A 24,105-nucleotide genomic window follows, 5' to 3' on the forward strand; every position below is an offset into this window, starting at 1 on the left:
CGCTGCTAAATCAAAGATTCTCTTACATTGAGACTTAACATAGTGAAATTATTTTGAATGAAGTTCACACAGTTCCGAAAAGAAGATAATGAACTTGGCAGATAGTGACCCAATACACTCATCTCAATTGTGTCATAAAAGTTAACAATGCCAAGGCGATCTAGCTCAGACAAAAGTAGTTGATATTCTTCCTTTTTAAGTTTACGGTCTCTTGCAAGTTCAAGATGACGGACAGAGTCCAGGGGACAAGTAAGCTCCAATAAGGCTACTGAATTACTTTCTTTATTGTGAATCACAATATCAGGGCGATACGGCGTAATGAGAAGAGCGGGAGGTATTGTTGCCTGAGGGGAATCACTTGCTCGCCTTCCAGGTAGGTCAGCATAAACGATGTACTGATCAGTCAAAACTTTAGAAAGCTCAGTGAACAAACAGTCCAGAACTTGGTTATGCCTATATGTATAGCGACCCTGTGTCAATGCACTGGGGCAGCCGCCCAAAATATGCGCAGTGGTTGGTTGAGTACCGCCACACAGTATGCACTTTGCGCTGCATTGGAGGATATAATTACTATACAGTGAATTCACACAGCTACAATAAAATGCTACACAGCTGTATACTACTATACTGGTTTGTATGAAGTGAACGGATCATCACGTAAATATACTGGTGGACAGTCACGAGACCAATCAGCATTCGAAAATGGCGCGATGTGGGTGAGACTGAGAGTTTGCTCGGTATCTCGACAGGACGAGTGCAGGGGCGGATCTAGGATTTATAAAAGAGGGGGGCTAACTCAAGGTACTAATCTCTTGGGTAGAGGTAGCGAAGCACACTTCCCAGCATGCGAAGCATGCTGGAACTAGGGGGGTCTGGGGGCATGCCCCCCAGGAAATTTTTGAAAAATAGATGCTAAAACACTGCAATTTGGAGACATTTCCACATAAAATTCATAATATTTTCTGCCTGTAGATATTTTATATACTGCCTTTAGATTATAGGTATGGCTCTCTGAAGCATTTTGCTAATGGAAAAGTTTGGGTAGGTACAGACAACCAAGTACATGATGCACCCCTCTCACAATTGCACAACACTGAATAGGTGCATGTTAGAATAAATGTTAGAATAATAATGTTGAAAGTGGAAAATTTTGAAATTTGAACAATACAAGATGGAATCTGAGAGCATTTTCAATGGAAATTGTGAACCTGAATTAAGTATTGTCATACATATTAACTACACAAGTAGATGAATGAAGCCCTTTAAACAGACCAATTCATTTCATTGCATGTATAGGTGCAGGCAGATTTGGAAAAATTACCAACTACATGTTTCCAGTGAATGTTCTATTAGAGTAGTTAGCTGACTGCTCTATTAGAGTATCTCGATCTTGTAAACCTCCAATGCTGATTCGGCTCCTTGTTGCATAAATTTTAGCATAAATCCACTGATAATACCTTGGAAAGACGTTTATAAGGTGGTTTTATGAGTATTTGTATTATTAGTGATCATATAATTATGCTAAGACAAAATTTTATTATAATACTCAGCATATTGATCAAATAAGGCCTAAAATATGAAGGGGGGGGGGGGGGGGGGGGGGGGCTTCAGCCCCCAAAGCCCCCCCCCCCTGGATCCGCCACTGGAGTGGGTAGCTGAAGAGGAGTGATTTCTACTCAACATCTCATCCAGATGGCCACCATGTAATGTATGAGTGTGCAGCTTCTTGCCGAGGAATGAGGTATCTGGTTTGCCGGTCACTGCCAGCCCTTCGCCCAGTAAAGGAAGCCAAGAGAGACAAGCCAAGGAATGCTAATGATTATTTTATGAAGATTGAATTGTGATATGTGATATAAGTGTGCTGGTTTAGAATCAAAGAAGGCACCTGCCTTACACGTGATAAATGCCAACTGTCAGCACACGTGATATTGTACGTAAACCCACAATCATTTCTGTACAAAACGATACGAATGCAATGCTGTACTGTAAGGTAATTGGAGGTACTATACGTGTAGTTCTGTGCTTTAGTTAGGCTGAGAAACTAGGTAACTACTCGTGTCGTGCAGTTATGACATCTGTAAAATGTCCGTAGCTACATGTAGATGTGGTCGTCCAAAGATTGCATGAGAGTATTAAATGTAGTTCGGGTTCAACTCCAGATTATTGGTCCGGCTCAGGCCTGACCAACCGGACCGTCTCCTCCAGCCTTGAATAATAGCTACTTACATCAAGATTATTTATGCCGCTATTAGTTGTTCGTCTTGTTCTTTTTCATTTGATTGTTGGTTTTTTTTGTTTTTTTTTTTTGTTTTTTCTTGCTATGCCGGCCACAATGGTTCCATACTTGGTTCTGTTTGTGGTCCGGTGTACTATAAAGCATTAATAAATAAAGTGTTAACTTGTTCGTGAATAATTATTGGACGTTCACTATCTCGTTCATTGTTTCTTCAGGTACGTTTGAGCTCATATCTGAGTCGTCTCATGTGACACGCCGGGTTTATTAAACTGGCTCCAACGGAAGTCACCACTGCTCTTGAGGGTTTAGGCGCCTTATCGTGACACGGCAGAAATAGTTCAAGACTCAGGGAAAGAGAATAAAATTCGGCGGACTCAGTCGTATCACTGACTAGCAAGTATTCAGCCCATCCAAGCTCACCGCTAGCTACTAGTATTCAGTGTGTAAGAAGTTGAAGACTTGAGAGAGGAGAGGAAAGCCACCAAGCTTAAACATGGCGTACATATCATGTCCGTCTCCTTTCAGCCTTTACGTTAGAAGCCGGAAACAATGATATTGCCTGGTAAGGTCAGTAGCCTGTATCATTGTCAGTGTCTTTACATAATTACAAGCAACTAGTAAGATGTATCGTCTGCAGATAACAAGAATCTCTTCATGATACAATGTACATTGTGTGTCTTCGACTTAGTCAACTTTCCAAGTTAATCTTGACCTGTAAGGAGATAATGTTTATAGTTACATAAGCACATATTTACTTTTTAGCACAGATGCCTCAATGTCACTGAGAACATAGAATTTAAACAACATCCAGTAAGTGTGTTAACATACAGTGACTGTGCGTCAATTTGTAAACATATATTACAGGTGCCACAAGAAATCAGTGAACAAGTAGAGATAAACAAAATGATGAACTCCAGGTAGCAAATAAGTGCTGTTTTACGTGATAGCAACTGAGCTTATTTTAGTTTACACTACCAATGCTGCTGGTCTAGCAGAATTGTTTTTACAACTTTGTTGGCAACTGCGTATGACGTATCTTCAGCCATACAGGTAACAAGCATAGGCGGCAGAAATGGGGGGCTAGGGAGCTAAAGCCTCCCCTCGGTCTGCTGAGGGGGGCTTACCCCCCTCAGAATGATACCACGCGAAGTTATCCTTCTTGGAGTGGGGCTGAAAACCACGATAAAGATCGAGATACTCTAATAGAGTATTCACTTTAATAAAGCAGTCATAGTATTAGAGCATTGTGTAGCGAGCTATGTAAGGATTTTTATGTAGTTTATCAGCTATGAATGCGTAGCTGATAAGGTGGGCAGCTATTGTCAGCTGGTTGTGACCCCCCCTTTTTTTTGTCTCACCATACCAAACCAGAGACTAAGTCTGGGTAAGCCCCCCACATATCAACTACTTTCTCCTCCCCTGGTAACAAGTATGTGATTGTTGAATATTTCTTTACTATAATGTTATTTACTACAGCTGATAACATGTCATCACTGTTAAAAATAGGGTGTAATCCAATCACCTTTAGAGGAGTTCTAACTGCTGTTTAAATTAAACTCCTTTGAAGGGAGTTGTAGTGCTCCCCAGGGGTGCTCTAGGAGCAACTAAACGGTGTTACAAAGGCGTTACAATACTCCCTAAGGGTGTTCTAGGAATAGCTATAAAGGCGTCACAGTACACTTTAACAGTGTTCTAGTGCTCTCCATGGTGGCATTTTGTTGAAAAGAAATGTAGGCTTGCTATAACATTCCGGTAACCTTCATGTTGATTTCAATTTATACGCAATGGTTAACAACAACAAATCACATTAGCAGTACACAATTATATTTTTGCAACACTTTTATACTTATCACATGGTTGTTTCCAAGTCACTCTTATAGAAGTTAACAAAATGTATTTATAACCTAATTTTTAATAGAAGCATCCGATTGTGGGTTTCAATATACCAAGGTGTAGGCAAACACCCTTACAGTGGCTTAGCTATTATGGGGAATAAAATGACATTTGTGGTGTTCAATAACACCCCTAGTGCTACAGTACTCCCTTAGGGTGTTGTAAATACCATGGGTGTACATGAACACCTTTACGATGGGTGCACCTGTAACACCTCATTTTAACAGTGATGTGGTAGGCAGTAACTCCAGTGAAGTGGCAGTGAAACATCGTTTGCTGATGAAGCCTTGCTACTGATCTCTCTTTTTTCAGTGACTTTCCAATATGATATTGTAAACATTTTGTTACAGTTTTGTTATATGTCTTTAACATCATTTGAGATTTTATATGGAGTTATTTGCACAATTTCATGGAGTAAAAGAAACACCTCGCATGCTTATGTGAACTCTCCTAGAGTAACTAAAACTCCATACAATAGATTTTCAAAAGGGCTCCTGTTACTCCTTTACAGGGTGTTAGTTACTCTCCACAAAAATATAGGGTGGTAAATCCTCCCTACACTGGGAACTCCCCTACACTGGGAACTCCCCTAGGGGAGTAATGGTTACTCCTTATTTTTAGCAGTGTGTTCAATAATTTATCAATGCATGTGTATATAATATTATGGTTTTGTGTATAGTAAATATTGTATAATTATATAAGTTTGTTTTTCTTTTGTAATTGACAGTAGCAATTGTATCCTTTTTTATGCACCATACTCTTTTGAGGTCTGCACAACAATCAATAATAATAATAATGATATAATACAGAAGCTATCGAGAAAAGAATCTACAGGCGTTTACATAAACCATCATAACAATCACTTGCACAGAGAAGACAAACACCAAGGCTTAAATTATTTTTAAGGCAGTTCATCATACATTAGGATTAAACATCCCGGATCATTATAATCAAGAAACTTTAGTGCAATCAACTAGATCTTATCATCATTTACACTTTTCAATACCATTATAAACAATAATCCGTATAAATTTAGTTATTTCCCAACAACAATTGATGAATGGAATAATTTACCCCACCATTTACTTGAGTTGTAATCAGTCGATTTATTTGTAGTGAATGAAATTGCATGTATGTAAGTAGTTAGCTAATTATGTACGTGTGTATTTGATTATTCTTGGGGCTGGTCCCCCTGGTCACATCAGTAATTACTGGCAGCCCAGTATAATAATATTATATATAACTTACTGATACAATGGCGTACAGAATTGAATCTTTGCTCAATGCGTTCGCCATGAATTTGTGCATCCACCAAGGTATAGTTTTTGCCACAAGCATGCTTCTGTGTTCAAGAATGAAGACAAAGTCACTGAAAAACGATCGTCGGTAAATTCTGTCGTCATCGCAACGTAAACAAACTCCTGTAACTTTGAAATCCTTTCGTGCATGGAGATGAAAAAAAGATTTTTGTACTCTCTATGAAAAGGCGAACACGATGATGTCCAAGATTTATCCATTGGAAGCTTAATTCACCCACCAGTGAAGCGATAAAAACTTGCATAATTTTTTCTAGAGCTTGCGTTTTTTACCCATACTTTTATTACAAAATACTATTGTGCGTATATCGACGGTTTTCCAAAATTAAGTCACATATCTGTCACAACTGTCAATAAGATGTCTCATCAATAGCCGCTCCATCTGCCAAACTTAGTGATCTCCATTTCGTTTGTAATCCACGCACACATAATAAGGCTGCTCGAATGATAATCGTGTCCTCATTATTATTATTATTATTTTATTACAGCAAAATATACGTGCAAATACATTGCTGGTATACGTATACAAAAGAACCTGACTCTAACCAAGAGTGTAGGTTAATGTAAATAAGTTGCCAGCTAACTATGAGACACACAAAGTACAATAAACAAAACATCAGTCAAATTGTCAAATAACACCATAACAGTGATGTGGTAGAATATAACACAGTCTTTTGAAATGTCCGAATTAAAGATGTTGGCAAGTTGACCTTCTCTAAATAAAATGATAAATCCTTTGGTATGGATCCTAATGCCCCAGCAATTATGGGAATGATGGATACTTTTCTATATTTCCACACTCTAATAACTTCAATTTTTAATTGTTTGCTTTTCAACAACCTTTTGAGAAAGTCTGAAATCTCCAGGAATAGCAATATCAATTAGGTATACTTCATTTGTTTGCTTCAATATCATAGTAATATCAGGGCGGTTGTGTTACAATGAGGTGTCAGTTACAATGGAAAAATCCCACAACAGTTTACAGACATTCGTGTTTTCACAAACTCGTGGAGGACAATGTTTTCACCAAAGATCTCGCACAGGGAACCCAGCTTGCTTTGCTAGCATCCTGTGAACATGAGAAGCAACACGATCATGCCGGTTCTTATATTCTTTTTGTGTTAAAAAGGAACAACAACTTACAAGATGGTCTATGGTCTCATCAAAAGAACCACAAAGCTGGTATCTAGCTGAGCATGGGCTTTTGTAGATATGAGCTTTAACAGCATTTGTGGATAAGGCCTGCTCTTGGGCCGCAAATACAAGTCCTTTGATTTCTTTAGTAAAGTTACCAAAGCGTAGCCATAACCGCTGTGATTTAACACAAATCTGATCAGAAATTTCCCTTATGAATTGCCCATGGAGAGGCTTGCTCTTCCAAGTAAGTAGATGTTCCAAGTTGGATAATTCCTTGTATTCCTTGCCATACGCCTCAAACATCTGATAATCTGTTGCAATTAATTTAATGTAAGGATCTTCAGAGTAGTGTACATAAATTAATGATAAGTTTCTCTTCTCATGCTCAGTTGCAAACTTCACTGACATCAGGCCCCTTCTTCCATTCTTCCTTGAGACATATAAAGATGGTCTACATGACTATTAATTGAAAAGCCACCATGCATAGTCATCAATTTTCTTGTATCAATATCCAACTTATATACGCAACTTGGCTTGGGTCCAATTAATTATTCCTCCCAAATAATGCAACAATGAGATGGCACAACTATTTATTACAGAAATTAAATGTTTACTATACAGTTTTGAACTAAGAAACTTTTGTACACGTTGCTTATATTCTTTTATTAAGATGTTTTTCATTTGCTGCTGTTTTAAAGAATCTGACTGAAGAACACCCAAATACTTGTAAAAACTTGTAGGGGATAAAGATTGGATCACATCACCAGATGAAAGAACAACACTATCTTATTCCACAAGTTGTCCTTTAGATACAGCCACAATATTACACGTAGCAACACCAATTGGCATGCATATGCCATTGAAAAATGTGTTGAAAGTGTGAATTAATGACTCAATCTCTTGTTGTGAACAACTGTACAGTTTTATGTGCATCCATGTAGACCAGATGGCTAACGTTTGTGGATGAGTTAGAAAGATGGTAACACTTAGAGGTCTTATCAAGGATAAATGATAATGGTGCCAGGGTCATAATGAACAACAAGGGCGAAAGACTATCTCCCTAAAATATTCCACATTTGATACTTATTTTACCTAAGGACACTCCATTTGCTGTCAAAACAGTAGACCAGTGACACATTGCAGCTTTCAAAAAACTTTACAATCTTGTCATGAACACAAAATAGTCTCAAACTATGTAATATCCAGTCATCGTGAACAGAGTCAAAGGCTTTTTTAACATCTAACCAACCCATAAATAAATTGTTATGCCTTCTTCTAGCATCATTCATTATAAATTTATTGACAATTAAGTGATCTTTACTGCCATTATTATTATTATTATTATTAACACTTTAAGTGACCAGCACTGAAGGTCTGACAGCAACATCTACAGCAGCCTTAGGATTACCTAACATAATTCAGGACTTAACTTGACCTACTGACTGATAAGGTATAACAGAAAATTGAAGGAAAAAATCCCTCAAACCCCAGGATTCAAACTGCAGGTCACCCAATATCTAGTTGGGGCCACACTCAGTCTTCCTCCAGGAGGGATGGATTTTCTTCCTTAAACCTAAATGATTCCCAGCACAGGGCTGCTTTCTTCAAGAAATAACAAAAAGAAACATAATTTTATTTTTCAAATTCAACTTGTCCTACCAGCCAAGACAAATAAAGCCAATTATTCTTCACAGTATTCTAATAAAGTTGGATGCATAGTCTATCTATGCTGTTAGTCTGGAAAGGATCTTAGACTTATCACCATCTGGCCAAGTTTTCGTGCCTCGTTTCACAGGATCCCTCAATGATGCTAAATTCTCTTCCAGCACTTCTGATGCCACACCGATCACCTAATTTTGTTTAGATTGATAATAAAAGATGAACCAAAATGTTTAGCAATAGGAACAGTCGTTGTTTTTGTGATTTCATATGATATAGCTATATTACAGCATCTCGCCAGAAGCCATATACACTTAGCTCGATTCGACAATGAAAATTTTCGTGCTTTTTCAGCTTATTTTAAAATATTTTGCAACATCATGATGCTGTAGGGTGATCTAGTAAAGACTTGAAGCCGCTGTGGAGCATGAGAGGTGAAGTCAGTTGAACTGCCTCCATAACGACCAGTGGACGATATCGATGAAATAATAATTAACAACTACTGACACGAACTGTCCAGGAGCATCTTTATCCATCGTTCCAGTCCGTAGTGAAAGTTAGCGTTTTGTTTTGTAATTTGTATAGGTAATCACACACATTTGAGTGCAATTAGGGAATAATTGTACGAGTAACAGTCAAAATTGCACGAGGCGAAGCCGAGTGCAATTTTGGCTGTTACGAGTACAATTATTCCATACTTGCACGAAAATGCGAGTGATTGCCTACTAATGCACCTATCAATGTAACGCCCCACTACCACAGGTACGGGCTGAGGGTGGGAGAAAGTCGGGGTTGGTAGGGGAATTGATAGCCCGATTGCCCCGAGGTAGTGGGGCTTTGTATTTACCTTGAAAATTATAAAAGAAATTCACTTGTATCGGATAGTCAACCATCAGCGTACTCCAGCCGTACATATCACAACCCGCAAGCGTATCCTCAAAGTGCATTAAAATGCAATGACTGGCAATCACGTGAGATAATTAACTGCGCACGCCTCGTTTTTGAATGCAGCTGGCCTGGTGGCGATGTGTGAACGAAGCGAGGAACGAAGAGAAAGCAAGAGTGCGCTGGTGTCTATCAGCACACCTAGTGGGCTAAGAACAAGAGTTGTGAGATATAGTGGCGACGTCTCTGTCCTCCGTTCTGCAATTCTAGAGAGCTTTAAGGATATTTTGCAGTGCAGCCAGAGTAGTGTGATATTGCAAGTACGAGATGACAGCTGGGGAGAGAACGTGTTTGTTGATGTAGTTGGCTTGGACCAGGAAATTCCTGACAGAGCTGTGATGAGGATAATGGAAACAATTCAGTCCGAGGAAGGTGCAGCCAACAATCTTTCCACCGCACAGTCGGTTAGTAGCTTGTATATAAAATAAATTAGCTAGCTAAATAGCTATTTTTTCTTGGTGCATTTTGTCATGATAGGTAGGCAAAAACTATACTTGCTTGAAAAAGATTGATGTTTGTCACACAGTGCATGTTGCTGGGGGTAATTAGATGCATACAATACATTCCTGGTATTAAACTACATGGTATGCAAGTGCTGCATGTACACTGGCTTGCTCTACTTGTTATTGTGAAGCCTAACAGTGATAACCTGTTACTGCTAATAGCACTCTTATCCACCACACTCTAATCTGTGCTAAGATGGTCTGTAAAACAGTTTCAGCTTAAGTCTAAAACTACAGAATTGTATGCTTAGCTTTAGTTGACAGACTGATTGCTTCATGCTATATATATAATTGAGGCTTAGCTGATAAATTTTACTTATAGTTGGAAGTTCTGAACAGAGCTCAATACAGCCCACCAGTCTAGACTCCGGCTCTAGAGTATTGAAATGTATCTGTGAAGAGTTTATCTATTTGTTAAAATCTTTTATCTTCACCTACATTTACTTGCATATGGTTTGTTGGTTAATTGCTGACAGTGCTATAGTTAAATGCATAGGTTGTGATTAATAGCTATTTGATTAGCTGTGGTACCACCCAACCGCAACATTGCACTTGCTAGCAAGAGTCAATTTGTTTGCCGTAGAGCTAATAGCCAGGTTCACCCTGTATTCCGCAGGATGAAAACTCGTGAGTATAGTGAATACCACGTCCCTTTACTGGCAATAAACCTCATCGTGAACAAGTTAACTCTTGCAAGCAAGTGCAATGTTGCACTTATGTAGTTATCATACTGGTATCTATAGTTTTAATAGTTTGCACTACTAAATATTAGCAATCTTTTGTTAGCGGTTAGAGTATTATGATATTGTTCTAAGCATTTATATACATGCATTCATGCATTGTTAAGTTGCAGCTACTTACTATCTTGTATAAAGCATGCATAGTGTTACTAAATTTATATTGCAGAATATGTATTCAATCTTTCCAGTGGTAAAATTATACATAGTATCTATATTTTGTGCACAGGTGGCCTTTAACCATCCTCAGGATTCTGGTGCGGTTGCAGCAGCCCCTGGTAAAACTTCTACCCAACTCCAATTAAGCTTATCCAAGTCTGGTGTTTCGCTTTGCAGAGGCACAACACAGGTATATCATACGTATAAATTTTACGTAAAGAATTTAATTCAGTCTATATTGTTGCTGCAAAAGAACACACACACACACACACACACACACAAAAACAAATGTATGCTTATTCCTGTTAAGTGCATGTAACAGTTGCATTGCATTTACATTCTGTATGTTTTATACCCTATAAAGGAATCTAGCATTCCAAATGTTGAGATGGCTAGTCCAGGTCTGTCTGATGAAGACATCAAGCAGAGAGCCCTTATTTACAAGAAGGAATCCATACGACCTCTAACTGAATATCAAATATCAGTAAATAAAGCAGCTCAAGAAATTTGCCTACAGAATCCCGTATATCTTTCAAGTCGTCAGAAGCTCTTGGATGCGGCTAGGAGTAAAGTAAATTCAAGCTACTCATTTAAGAAGGGGAAAAGCCGCAGTAACAAATATTGTGGAGCTGTAGAGTCCACTGCTACAAAACGGCCAAGGCTCACTTTTGATGCTAGAGTGGAACGCATGAAACGGTTGGAAGAAGACATACAAAATTTAAAGGAAAGAATATCATACAAAGAGAAAAGAAGACAGATGACTGAAAATGTGAAAAACTACAAGGCTTGTGACGATATTACTGAAGAGATTGCCAGTTTGTCCAAACAAAAACGAGAGCTAGAAAATGAACTGCTGGTTTTACAGAAAAAAACTAAAAGATCGATGTCCTACCATAGCAGAAATGTTGCTTCCAGTCAGGAGTCAGATGATTCCTCTAGTAAAACCAGGCGTTTGCATAAATCTTTGAAACCAAAGGAATCTAAGGTTGTGCTTGAAGTGTCAAGTGTATATAGTGATGACAGCAGTAGTGCAGATACAATCATACTCTCTGACAATGAAAGTTCACAAACATCTTCCAGAGGTCAATCATCATCAAATAGCCAAATGTCCTCTGGTGATCAGACTTCTTTTGTTGATGAATCACCTTCGGTTGACCAGACATCGTCCACTGAACTCATGTCTTCCACTGACCAGATCTCTTCTGCTGGCCAGATGTCTTTTGTTGGTCAAATAACTAACCAACAAAAAGATACACTTTTTTAGCAGAGCCTCCTTGTACTGGTATTGCCGGTACAGGGAGGCCTCAGACTGACTTTGTTAGTACTTACCATGATTATGTTAATCTTTCACTATCGGATTATGAAATACTTTCTAATCGTGTAAGCATAAGTAAAATTAAAGAATTTAACCTTAGACAATACTGTTTAGCTAGAACACAATACTGTAAAAGCCACCACCATAATTGTAAGGAATGCCCTAAAATGATAAAAGCTGCAAATATTGTAATGGAGAAAGGCATCACTCCTCTTAAATCATTATTTCAGAGCTGCTTTCCAGGCGTAACTTATCATACTCCAAATGCTAAGCGTAGACTGTTACAAATGCCTTTAGCTGCCTTGCTAATCAAGATAAATAAAGATCCTAAAGTGTATGTGATGGAACTCAATCCAGGAGTCGACTATGAGAAACTCATTGATATTTGTGAATCATCTAACAGCTCTGCTACTAGTTCAAAAACATTCTCCAAGATTGACCTTCAGAATTTGTTGTCCCTTGCTCAAAATGACCGGGAGAGAGAACTAGTTAGGTATGCAACATTCAAAGCTTCTGGACTTACACCATCATCAGCCAGGCACTGTTATGGGTTTGAAAATATGACTGAGCGAACTGCTAGGGTGGAGGCTTGTATTGAAGAGTCTCTGCATATTCGAGAATCAATCAGAAGTTTAAGTGAAGATCAAGAAGCTGCGGTAACTCAGTTATACATTGATGATTCAGATATTGAGCCTGACTGTTCACTAGAAACTGCCACAGAAGATAAATGTTTTGTTTTTGATGAGCTGCTTGTAGCATTAGTTGAAAGTAAATTTAATTGGTTTCATTTAGTTGACCACATGCTAACAAAAGCAGATTGTGATGATGAAAAAGGTATTACAAATCAACTGTCCCAACAGTTTCCAAAATTGTTAGAGAAATGTTTGACATCTGATCATAAAATGTTGCTACAGCAATCATATCAAGCATTTACCAACTATAATAATACCCATCGACATGAGGCAGAAAGGAGTGTGGATGCCTTAAATGGTTTTATTGTGACAGACTCAGAAAGTGAAGATCCTGATGAGTACATTGGCCTCAAAGATGCATTTAGTGAGAAGGCAAAGGCTATTGTAGCAAAACAAAGGAAGACCATTCAACGAAGAGCCCAGTACTTAATAAGTAAAACTATTGCTAGCCGAAACTACCTTAGGAAGAAGCAAAGTGACCGTGTGAAAACAATTGTAAAGGAGTTTCCTACTATTGGAAGAGAAATCGAAGATTTTGTGAAAAGTTGCAATGTTGGGGCTGATGCATGGCGCAGAACTGGTGTGTTGACATTTGATGGGAACATCCGTGTTAAATCAAAAGCCACTTTTGGAAGGATACGTGATCATTTAATCAAAACCTTTGGACGAAACTTTGCTTATGGAACTGTAGTAGAGCTATGCGTGGCAAGGAACAAAAGAAGAAAATCTGCTGAACGTTATAAAGGCTTGGCCAAAGTCACTTGTAGACGTGCACGAAAGGGGTTCATGCTCAAGTTTAATCCCGACGCTCATTGGAGTGCAGCCTTTTATGCTGGTTTAAACTACCTACAATACAAGGATGGCTGCAACATTGTTAATGTTAACAGAGATGATGCTGCTGGATTCCGCTTAGATACGATGGCTACTCATCGTTTGCACAAGAGCCCAGTAGTGCAAGATCATGAAGCTCTAACGACTTATACAGACTATGTTAATCCTTATACCTCTATTCTGCAGACTACATCATATAATTTTACAGCCACAGATACTACTGCAGAGATGTGTGCAGGTGTAGTTAAGGAAACTGGTGTTTTTCCAAAAAACCCATTTCAACACAGTGCTGATTTAGAAATGCTAGAACTAACACCAGAATTCAAGCCAATGTTCTTCAATCCTAGTACAGATATTAGAAAACCAGTTGAATGTTTTCGGGTAGATGGTGCCAGTGATGAAGGCCCGATTCATGAAGAGGTTCAATTCATATGGACAGAGAGACATTTGAAACGGTCAACTATTGCATGCCTTGTTACAGCAAGGAACAGTGGGTCCAGCTATTTAAATCGCGTTGAATTACAAAACGGTTGTTTAGCATTAGCACATGCAAATTTATTCATTCCATCCACTCTTGGAGGAACATGCATGGATTCAAACACAGGAAAGATCAATAAAGAAAAATATGAGCATAATATGGAATTGGCTACTAATGTTTACATAAACAGAGTTAATGATGCTCCATGTGGAGACACTGTCATACATTTGTACAATGGAGCGAATTCTTCAGAACAACAAGTAGTCCGTAAATATTTTCTACAATATTGTAAGGGTACTAAGAAGCAAAAAGAAGCATTAAAAGGGAAAGGCCAGAATTGTACAACTATTTTGACACTGTGTGGCAGTTAAAGGAAAGGCATAGCATTAAGGGACTACCACCCCAATACGCATTTTTTCTTGTTTGCTGTTTTGATCCCTCTTGTTGTCATCCTGTGTGCAGGAGTGAGCAGAAGCACATGCCACCCTGGTACAGTGGAGGACCACTTATCACGCACTTACCACTGCCTATTCCTGACCCTGACAGACCATGGGGTAATGTTGATTGCACTGAATGTAAAGAAAATTGTACTGGTCATTATTTGCCACCTAAGTCATCTATTCAATCACAACTTTTGCCAATGAAAAAGCCTCCTTCAACAGTACTTAAGGAAAAATTTGACCAGTTAACTTCATACCCTCCACCCGAGTCCCTTTGTTCTGAAATTGCTAAAGAAACCTTGCTATCAGTAAGTGATGTCACTATATGGTTCGAACACCTACACACAATCAAGGAGAACTGCAGAAGAGGTGCAGTAAAGGCTGCTGAAACAAGAAGAAAAAACAAAGAACGTAAAACAGCTGTAGCCACTTACCACTGTGCAGTTTGTTATGAAGAGTTCCAGGAGTTCACGGATTCCGTAGAAAAGTGGATAGGCTGTGATTTATGTGACAGATGGTTCCATTTTGTTTGTATAGGTATTGTGGAAGAGCCTGAAGAATTTGTATGTGAAGAGTGTAAATAGTTGGTGTGGCTTAATGCAGAGTGTGTACATCTTTTATCATTAATGAAATTTTTATTATTGTTGAAAAATATCTAACCCCCTCTAAGCTCCACATTCCCCCAGGTATATACTAGGGGTTTTGTCGGGATTTGTAGGGGCTTTTACCAGCTGTACTCCCCCAGTAGGTGGGGCATTGTAATTTTCAGGAATACAAATCCCCACCTTCCCCCACCTCAGCCCGTACCTGTGGTAGTGGGGCATTACATTGATAGGTGCATAATCACATAGTGACCACCCTTCATGGTTTGTAGTACACATCTATCCAGTTCTATGTGGCCATTAACTTCTACCAGGTGATTGCATCATCCTTCTTTTTATAACATCATTTGTTGTTGCACTTAAAAGGCTCCACGTGTCAGCAATTCTGATTGGCTACTCAAAATGTCTACATATATTGCACTTAAAAGGCTTCTATTGTCAGCTTATTTGATTAGCTATTCATTATATCACTTTCTTGTTGCACTTAAAAGGCTTCTGTTATTCTGCTATTTTATTGGCTACTTTACAGTGCAATTACAGAAACAAGGCCGTGCGATTTCGGATTAATTGCATTCCTACTATTGGGACTAATGTATGGCAAATTAAACCACTATGTGATTAATTAAAGAAAGCAGTCCTGTTCCGCAAATGTAGCAAACCATTTTCTTATTGTTGTGTGTACTTTTAAACTCCAACAACTCTAAAAAAGATCTGGCTAAGTAGCAAGTTTCATCTGGTCCTTTGTACGGAGGGTAGTGCTAAAAGCCGGAACGGAACCAATTAGGGCGCGCGCAAAGTAGAAAAATCGTTTGAGACGGATTTTGCATCGTTTCCTACTGCCACATAGTGACTAGAATTGTACTAGAGTTGATTTCCTTCTACTTATATGTAAGCTAGAAATCGCGCTCTCGAAGTTTCTATTTAATGCCCGCCACGTGGCAAGTTGTGCTCTTACCAATCCATCAAACTCTGTTTAATCCTGATGTAGAATTGCTTCCTTATCATTGTAAAAGGTAAACTACTGTAGTATTTTCATGTTATAGTCGTGTCCAACTCTTTAGTAACAGCGAGGATGGTTTTCTGAAGTCTGCCAGCATGGGCAATAATTTACGAGAGTTAACCACAGTGCATGTTAGTGGCTGTGAATTATATGCTTATAGTGCTTACAAAATAATAGTTTAGCAGGTTAAATGATAGTTTTTCAGCGTAGGTAATTGCAAAACGCTTTGGTGCAGTGGGCATTAAATAGAAACTTCGAGCGAGCGATTTCTAGCATACCTACAAGTAGAAGAAAACTAACTTCAGCACAATTCTAGTCACTACGAATGGTAAGAAATGGTATACAATCTGCAAAAACGATTTATTAACTTGGCGCGCGCCCCGTTCAGTTTCATTCCGTTCCGGCTTTTAGCACTACCCTTGTACGGAGCACGAAATTGGTGGGGACTATTCTACGGAACGGAACGGAACGGAATGATGGACTAAACTGTGGAACGGAATGCTTTCTCAGATTGAAGCTTGCAGCTTACCATTGCTGTACAAGTTATCAGTGGCACTTCCAGCAGGTAATCAAACGTTACCCAAGAAAGATAAAACGAATTTAAGGATCGATTGTGGGTTCTTGTTGGTTGTCATTAGTAACGAAGTACTAATTGTGGGAATAGCTGACTCAGTGTGTTCATCTTCGGATATATCAAGTAGGGAACTAATGCATGATTTGTTTTTACTAGTATGTGAGTTATTTTTACTTACTTGACTTTAGAATGTACAGTCTGAGGCCCAGCCTTTCTAATCGGAATAAATCAGTATGTGTATAGCTACACTACAAAGGAAACAAGTATGGTGACAAGCTGAATCAACTCAGTCTAAGAAGAATCTAAAGGAATTTTGTGCAGTGTGTGAGGAGCAAACATTCAGATACCACAAGGAGGCTATATTGTGTGAACATCAATGATTCATTAACAGAGTAGTGGACTATTGTCAGATATCTCAGCCTGAGTACTGAGTTGAATTCTGGATGGGGTCTATTTTACAGAATGGAATGCTTTCTGAATCAACTTGCAGCTTGGCTAGCTGCTATCATTGCTGAAATTGCATTTTATCAGTGGAACCTCCAGGAAAATGGAATAGGATAATTATAAAACATTAATTGATTGTTTAGGTAATCATGACTTTATTCAGTCTAATAAACAGATTATATAGTTGATTGAGTGAGGTATCACTTTCAGAATGTTCAGACGACCGGTGATGAGATGCATGGATTCATCAAATTTTTGTTGTGGTTGGAGACATTAAATATCCAAAAGCAAACTGACTATAATACTAATTCACTTTCTTTATATTTTCTCAATTTTGAGCCTGTATACAAATAATTGAATTTTCCTTGTCAATAGAAATCCTAGAATAAGATGGGAGAGAAACTTATCTTTGTTTACCTATACTGTACAACCAAGAGTTCGTAATACTGATTTGTATGGGGGAGAGTGTCTAACTCTCAGTATGGCCTTTACAAACACCCTGCGTAAAGTTCACCTTTCATCAAATCAACACCTTTACTGGGGGATAGAAAACTGTTGATTAGTGTTGCTGAAGAAGGTAAAGCCTTTGTTCTGAAATAAGGCGGAGGTGTTACTTTAAGCAGGGTGTTTGGTGAATGTGTTCAAGTTAGACACTCTCCACCTTATTATGAACTCTTGGTACAACTTCAAAGGAAAATGAAGAAAACATACAGATGAATCAATAAAAACACTACAGTAAGGTGAATTACAGACTAGTGAGATCTTGGTTAATTAATGACAGTGGTTGGAGATTAAGTGTGTTAGCTTCTTGTTCTTGAATATGTTGCAAAGTGGAAGTACAAATCAAAATGGAATATCAATTTCATTATGAAAAATTTGTATACATAAATTACTATTTCATTTGTCCTCCACTTAAACATGCTACAACAGTACTAGTGTCAGTACATTGGCAGTGAGTCTACCTTGAAATCTCAACTCTAGAGTAGATCCAACACAGGACAGCCCGCACTGTAACAAATACATGTGATCCCATTGTAATTTCATGGACCAGCTGGACTGGGAATCACTTGAAAATAGACGAACAAATTTAACCTGTTTTGTTTGAAGTGAAGCATGTGAAATGTTACACTTAAGAAATCCTAGGATTCTTAGGTGGTATGTAATTAATGTGAGTGTTCCATTTCAGGTCTGACTAGATACATTGAAATTACACACACATCCTGGTCCAAATCATGTTTGCCTGGTGGCTACCGGCATGGTTTCAAATGCGACTTATAATAGAGATTTGGCTGATCTTGGAGTTTTGGCATTTAGCCTGATTCAAGGCTAGCAGTCAGACACATCCTTGAATTGTGCAACAGATAAAATCAGCTCACTATTGAATACGGCATTAGTCCACTGCACCAGCTGTTAATATATAAATAACTCCATGCATACAGTTCAGTGATGTTTGCAGAATATACCCTCCTTGCGGTCTGCCAAAATACTTGCTCCTCACACACTGCACAAAATTCTTCAAGTTTTAATTCAGCTGGCTCTTTCCTGTTACCAGTATCTTCCTGCTTGCTTTATTTATACACTGACTTATGACTTGAAAGACCTGCCCAGACTGTTTCTAAAGTCTAAATAAGAAAAACAGCTCACATAAAATTCCCTTTCGTATGGATGAACATCACTGATACAGCTCATCCCACAATATACTTCGTTACTAATGACAACCAACAAAAACCCACAATCGATCCGTTAATTCTTTTAATCTTATGTTTAATCACCCACTGGAGATGCCACTGCTAACTTATAAGGGAAGTTTCAGCAATGGTAAGTTGCAAGCTTCAATTTTAGAAAGCGTTCCGTTCCGTGGTTTAGTCCATCATTCCGTTCCGTTCCGCTCCGTTCCGTTCCGTAGAATAGTCCCCACCCACGAAATTTAAGAAAATGATTTTTTACAATCATGAAATACAAAAGGCGATATTTTTGTGAATACAACAATCGTGCATCCAGTTCCATAATATTATGGTGGATCTAGCAATGGTATACTCTGATATACATCTGACATTAGTTGGGATCCGGAATCGATTTGTAAAAATTGATATATCGGTTTGCTGACCCTATTATAGCAACTGAATCTGTAAACTTTACCAAACGATAAAATAATGCTATGCTTGTGACAAAACTGCCTGCTGATATTAAATGTACAGTATAGCAACAGTAGCAGCAGTGTACAGAAGTTACTTATCATTAAGGCACTTACGACGAATATTCTAGTAAATTATTCCGCGATAACAAGTGATAAACAACTGCAGCGATTCTTTGCAATTGCATTAAAGCATTGTAGATGCGAACTTTTATATACACACAACTAACTTGCCACACCCATAAATACGCACGCGTATAATAAAGCGCGCACAGGTAACACGGCAAAAACGATGGCACTCCTCATGTTAGCTATATATATATATCCATCGCAAATAGGACAGTTTGTTTTCAAAATTATTTTTAATTATTATTATTATTATTATTATTGGGGGTACAGCTAAGGAGTCAAAGCCTGTAAAAACCTGATCTAAACAATCAAACTACTACAAAAATAACTATACAATATCATACTGGTAATCATAATAAAATCTATCTGGGTGTGTTCATAACAGATTGTTCGTTTACAATTCAGCAAAGCGATCAAAGCAATGTCCTTTAATGCCACACCTGTTTCGCATCCTCCTCAGATATGTTTATACACATGTGCCTGGATGCAATGCCTATTGGAGATCTAAACTTTATATGAATTTATGTATTTTGTCTTTGTATAATTTTCATATTTTTATAACCTAGATTCTTGCCTTGCCTAAACAGATTCTTTCATGGGACCATTATCATGAAACCTTTTATCCGAGCAGTCACATAACTACATTAGAAAATGGTATACATAATATGCTTTGATATTTGGAGGATAATGTGGTCTTTAAAATCCACTAAGAGACCTGTTAGCAGGTTCTTAAAATTGTTAGTAACCTGCTATCAGAATACACCGCAAGTATCACAAATCTCACTTTGGATCATTGATTTACAATGCTACCTCCAAACTGCAAAAACCGAGGCATAAATTTTGTACCACATTTGGTATAAATGGTTGGCCACAGGGAGCATACCTTTTCAAGGGTAACCCTTACTCTATTTAGCACCAAAAGAATAACCTTTATGCCTCCCAATAGTGTAAACATTCTACTACAAAATTTATGTTTTTAGTAAATACAAAATAACACATGTGTACAAATGTCTCGACAGGTCCTCTAACAGCTTGCTGGACATAAAGAAACCCTTGGAAGTCTCCAGATCAACTGTCAATCTCCAGACCAACCATGGCAGCTGCAGCTCAGTTGCACTTCTGCAATGTTGTTTCACTGGATCCTATTGCATGTACAAATGACACATAAAGATACATTGTACATGAACACACATCAATACTTGCTTGGTCTATATGCTGCACACACACACTATGGTAGCTCCACTGCACATGGATTAATGCCATCATCATCGTAGTATAGTAGTTCAACACATTCAGTCAACTTTACACATAGCCTAATGTCATCTCAGAATGGGTGCAACCTAAAAGATAGACATATATAATGACCTGTGAATTAGAGTAGCTGTAAACTCATCACATTCAGTTCACTTTAACTAATGTTTTATACACATTATGATGAACAGCACATGTCAATCCTGTATAAAAACCAGCATAAACAATGATGAACAAAACAATCACCTACTTACTATTTCAATAGTCTATGTAAGCAGCTGTAGTGTAATTAGGTCCTTGTTGGCCTGTAAACATGACCACAACACAATGGTACCAGGTGACCACAATTACTTACCTTTTCAGATGCATGCCAAAGTACACAGCTTGGTGGACTGCACTTAAAAGAAATGACATAATAGCAGCACACAACTATTACTTCACTTACTTCAACATAATGGTGTCGACAAGGATGCCCACTTTGGCGCCAAATTATCCAGATTCACTAAAATCCAGCCTCGTTTAGGTCGCTTAGCCAACTATCCCTTCCGCATATGCATTATAAACACAGGCGAGTCTTCACCGTGACATCTCTACGACTGCAACAATCCTGCCGAGTCCATTTAGATGTACAGTCGAAGATAGCTAAATACATCCCGACTTCCATTCCTAAAAATAATAAACCTACTCCTTGGTGGTCCAAAAACCTCTCTAAAGCCATTAAAGCTAAGCAACTTTCCTTTACCAAATATAAACATTCCAAATCAAGATCTGATTATGCCACCTATGCAGCAAAACGCAATGATGTCAAATGTAAGATACGATCTGCTAGAAATTCTTATGAACGGTCCCTGTTAGACAAGCTTCGTTCTAATCCAAAAGCACTGTACAGTTACATTAAGTCTAAACAGAAGATTAGACCTAGTATTGGCCCATTGATAAAGAGTGATGGTTCTCTCACTGCTGATGACCAGGAGGTGACTGAAACCCTAAACCAATTCTTTGAGTCAACATTTACCAAAGAAAATTTATCTAGTATGCCTGTTCCCTCCTTTGTGTCTGAAGATAGTATTTGTGATATTGACATAACAGAGTCAATAGTTCTTCAGAAGCTACTTGAGCTCAAGGTTAACAAAGCTCCTGGTCCAGATGGTATACATTCTTACGTCTTAAAAGCTTGTGCTAACACACTTTATGTACCTTTAACCATTCTGTATTCTCAATCCTTATCTAGTGGTGTCCTCCCTGATGAGTGGAAACAGGCACACGTTGCTCCTGTTTTTAAAAAGGGTCAAAGAAACCAAGCTTCCAACTACAGGCCAATTAGTTTGACATCTTTAGTTGTTAAGATCCTGGAATCTATTATACATTCTGAATTGGTAACCTTTCTTGATGGGCAAGGCATACTTAATGGTGAGCAACACGGTTTTGTTAACAGGAAGTCCTGTTTTACTAACTTGTTATCAACTTTTGAAGAGTGGACTTCTGCTTTGGATCAAGGATTTGGCATTGATGTCATATTTCTAGACTACAGTAAGGCATTTGATTCTGTTCCTCATCATAGATTGATCTCCAAGTTGGAAGCATTTGGTGTTCGTGGTAATTTGTCTTTGTGGCTATCAAACTTTCTTTCCAACCGCTTCCAGAGAGTTGTGTTGAATGGTCACTTGTCGTCTTGGGCTCAGGTGGTGAGTGGAGTCCCCCAGGGGTCTGTTTTAGGACCCTTGTTGTTTATATTATATGTTAATGACATTCCAGACCTTATTGAAAGTAATGTAAGAATGTTTGCTGATGATACAAAAATTTATTCTGTTATTCAGAGCTTTGACGATCACCTCAGGCTGCAAAGTGATGTTGACCGATTGTTGCAGTGGTCTCACACATGGTTGCTTCGGTTCAATATAGCTAAATGTAAGCTGATGCGGATTGGTAACTCTGCTCCATTCACCTACTCTATGCTGGACAGTTCCACCAACTTACCCTTTGAAATCACAGAAGTGCAAGAAGAAAAAGATCTTGGTATTTGGTGCACTGAAGACTTGAAACCATCTCTACAGTGTCGTAAGGCTGCAGCAAAAGCTATGCAAGTTCTTGGTTTGCTAAGAAGGTCCTTCAAACTTTTTTCTGTTGACTTGTTGACTTTTTTGTACAAAATGTATGTCAGACCTCACTTGGAGTATTGCATCCAGGTCTGGAGCCCTTACTTGGCGAAAGATATTGATCTCCTAGAGAAAGTACAGAGACGTGCCACCAAGTTATTACCTAGTTTATTTGATTTATCATACGAAACTCGTCTAGAGAGACTTGGTTTATATTCACTGTATTGTAGACGTCAAAGGGGAGATCTAATTGAGACCTACAAGATATTGAATGGTTACTATGACATCAACCCTACCTCATTTTTCACTTTGAGTAATACGGATACCACCAGAGGTCACCACCGTAAACTCTTTAAATTTCGATCTCGGCTGCTAGTGAGGCATAATTTTTTCACCAACAGAGTAGTTAATTTGTGGAATTCTCTTCCAGCAGATGTTATTTCTGCACCAACTGTGGCATTGTTTAAGAAGAATCTTGATGATTTATGGAGAACAACAAGATATGGGCACTCTCAAAGGCCTGCGGCCTAGCTTGACAGTCTTGTACTGCCAAGCAATTTTTGTCCATTAATAATAATAATAATAATAATAATAAAAATCTTGCTAGACGGTTGGTAAAGATCATCGCTTTCGTACAAATTCTGTGCTCTAGTGAAACAAGAGTCTACAATGTTCAATGGAGCGTAACTCACTGGCAGTGTAATTAAGAAACACTTCCTCCACTTCAACGGCAGAAAACCGGTGGGCTACCATGGTGACTAAAAATTACTAAAATTTACGACAATAAACGGAAACGTACTACATTTTTTAAATTACAAAAAAATGCTAAACAATTAACGTAGAAAATGTACAGTTAGAGTTCAGGGTAGCTGCAGTGTTGCTTGCTGACTTGATGATAGTAATAATATATGCACCACTCTGTGAAAAAAAGACAATAAAATTAACGACAAGTTAGTTGAAGTGCAAACAACTGCATTGTGTTACAAGAAACATTTCAAAAGGTAGTCACTACCATAAGGCCTACAGTATAGTGGGTTTGATTTAACCTATTGAAGTGACTACCCCCTTTATTATACAGCATATTATACAGCATATTTTGTCAATTGATGATACATATATGCATATTGTGCAAGCACAAGTACATGTGCATTTGAACACCAACAGCCAATTCTTGACCAAACATGTGATAAAATTACAATTGCTGTTTCACATTAAGCAATAACTTAGCTATATGATTGAAATGTCTGTAGCATAGACAATTTGATTCCAGGGTGGCCTTGGAGAAAAGAAATTAAATAAATTTCTAATTTTGCTTGATATTGGTAGTGAACAAAATTGCTCTGGTATTTAGAAGGATGGCGTAGTGTAGTAGTATTTAGTACTGTACGCATTCGTGTAAGTACATGTGATTGTAGTAATTGATCATTAATAATAATGGCGTCGTAACTCGTTTGGTTGTAATCGCTCTAATCCTTTACATTGGCGATGAGGATGGCTCAATTAGCTGTGAAATTTGAACCCTACAAGGAGTCTG

General features: G+C 38.2%; 1 protein-coding gene and 2 long non-coding RNA genes across 3 annotated transcripts; 2 read left to right on the forward strand and 1 right to left on the reverse strand.

The window, feature by feature from the left end:
* Nucleotides 1-2,848: 2,848 nt before the first annotated feature.
* Nucleotides 2,849-3,145, forward strand: LOC136246097 (uncharacterized). The gene is made up of 3 exons (XR_010696242.1): nt 2,849-2,950; nt 2,999-3,046; nt 3,101-3,145. It is a non-coding gene; the product is annotated as an uncharacterized lncRNA (long non-coding RNA).
* Nucleotides 3,146-8,996: 5,851 nt separating this feature from the next.
* LOC136247502 (uncharacterized) lies at nt 8,997-11,849 on the forward strand. The gene is made up of 3 exons (XM_066039225.1): nt 8,997-9,590; nt 10,656-10,775; nt 10,950-11,849. Exons 1-3 carry the CDS (start codon nt 9,267-9,269, stop codon nt 11,847-11,849), a joined length of 1,344 nt encoding a protein of 447 aa, XP_065895297.1. The 5' UTR covers nt 8,997-9,266.
* Nucleotides 11,850-20,224: 8,375 nt separating this feature from the next.
* LOC136247503 (uncharacterized) lies at nt 20,225-21,109 on the reverse strand. The gene is made up of 5 exons (XR_010697617.1): nt 20,921-21,109; nt 20,831-20,867; nt 20,730-20,780; nt 20,424-20,678; nt 20,225-20,366 (listed from the first exon to the last, which is right to left on the reverse strand). It is a non-coding gene; the product is annotated as an uncharacterized lncRNA (long non-coding RNA).
* Nucleotides 21,110-24,105: the final 2,996 nt, after the last annotated feature.

The sequence above is a fragment of the Dysidea avara genome, chromosome 2 (assembly GCF_963678975.1).
Source record: "Dysidea avara chromosome 2, odDysAvar1.4, whole genome shotgun sequence".
In the NCBI taxonomy this organism is placed as follows: Eukaryota; Metazoa; Porifera; class Demospongiae; order Dictyoceratida; family Dysideidae; genus Dysidea; species Dysidea avara.

Excerpts from the sequence above, each read along its gene's own strand:
- LOC136247502 (XM_066039225.1), top strand. The coding sequence starts at position 9,267 with ATGTGTGAACGAAGCGAGGAACGAAGAGAAAGCAAGAGTGCGCTGGTG. Across the intron at positions 9,591-10,655 it reads ATCTTTCCACCGCACAGTCG|GTGGCCTTTAACCATCCTCA; the intron begins GTTAGTAGCTTG and ends TTTTGTGCACAG. Across the intron at positions 10,776-10,949 it reads TTTGCAGAGGCACAACACAG|GAATCTAGCATTCCAAATGT; the intron begins GTATATCATACG and ends TACCCTATAAAG.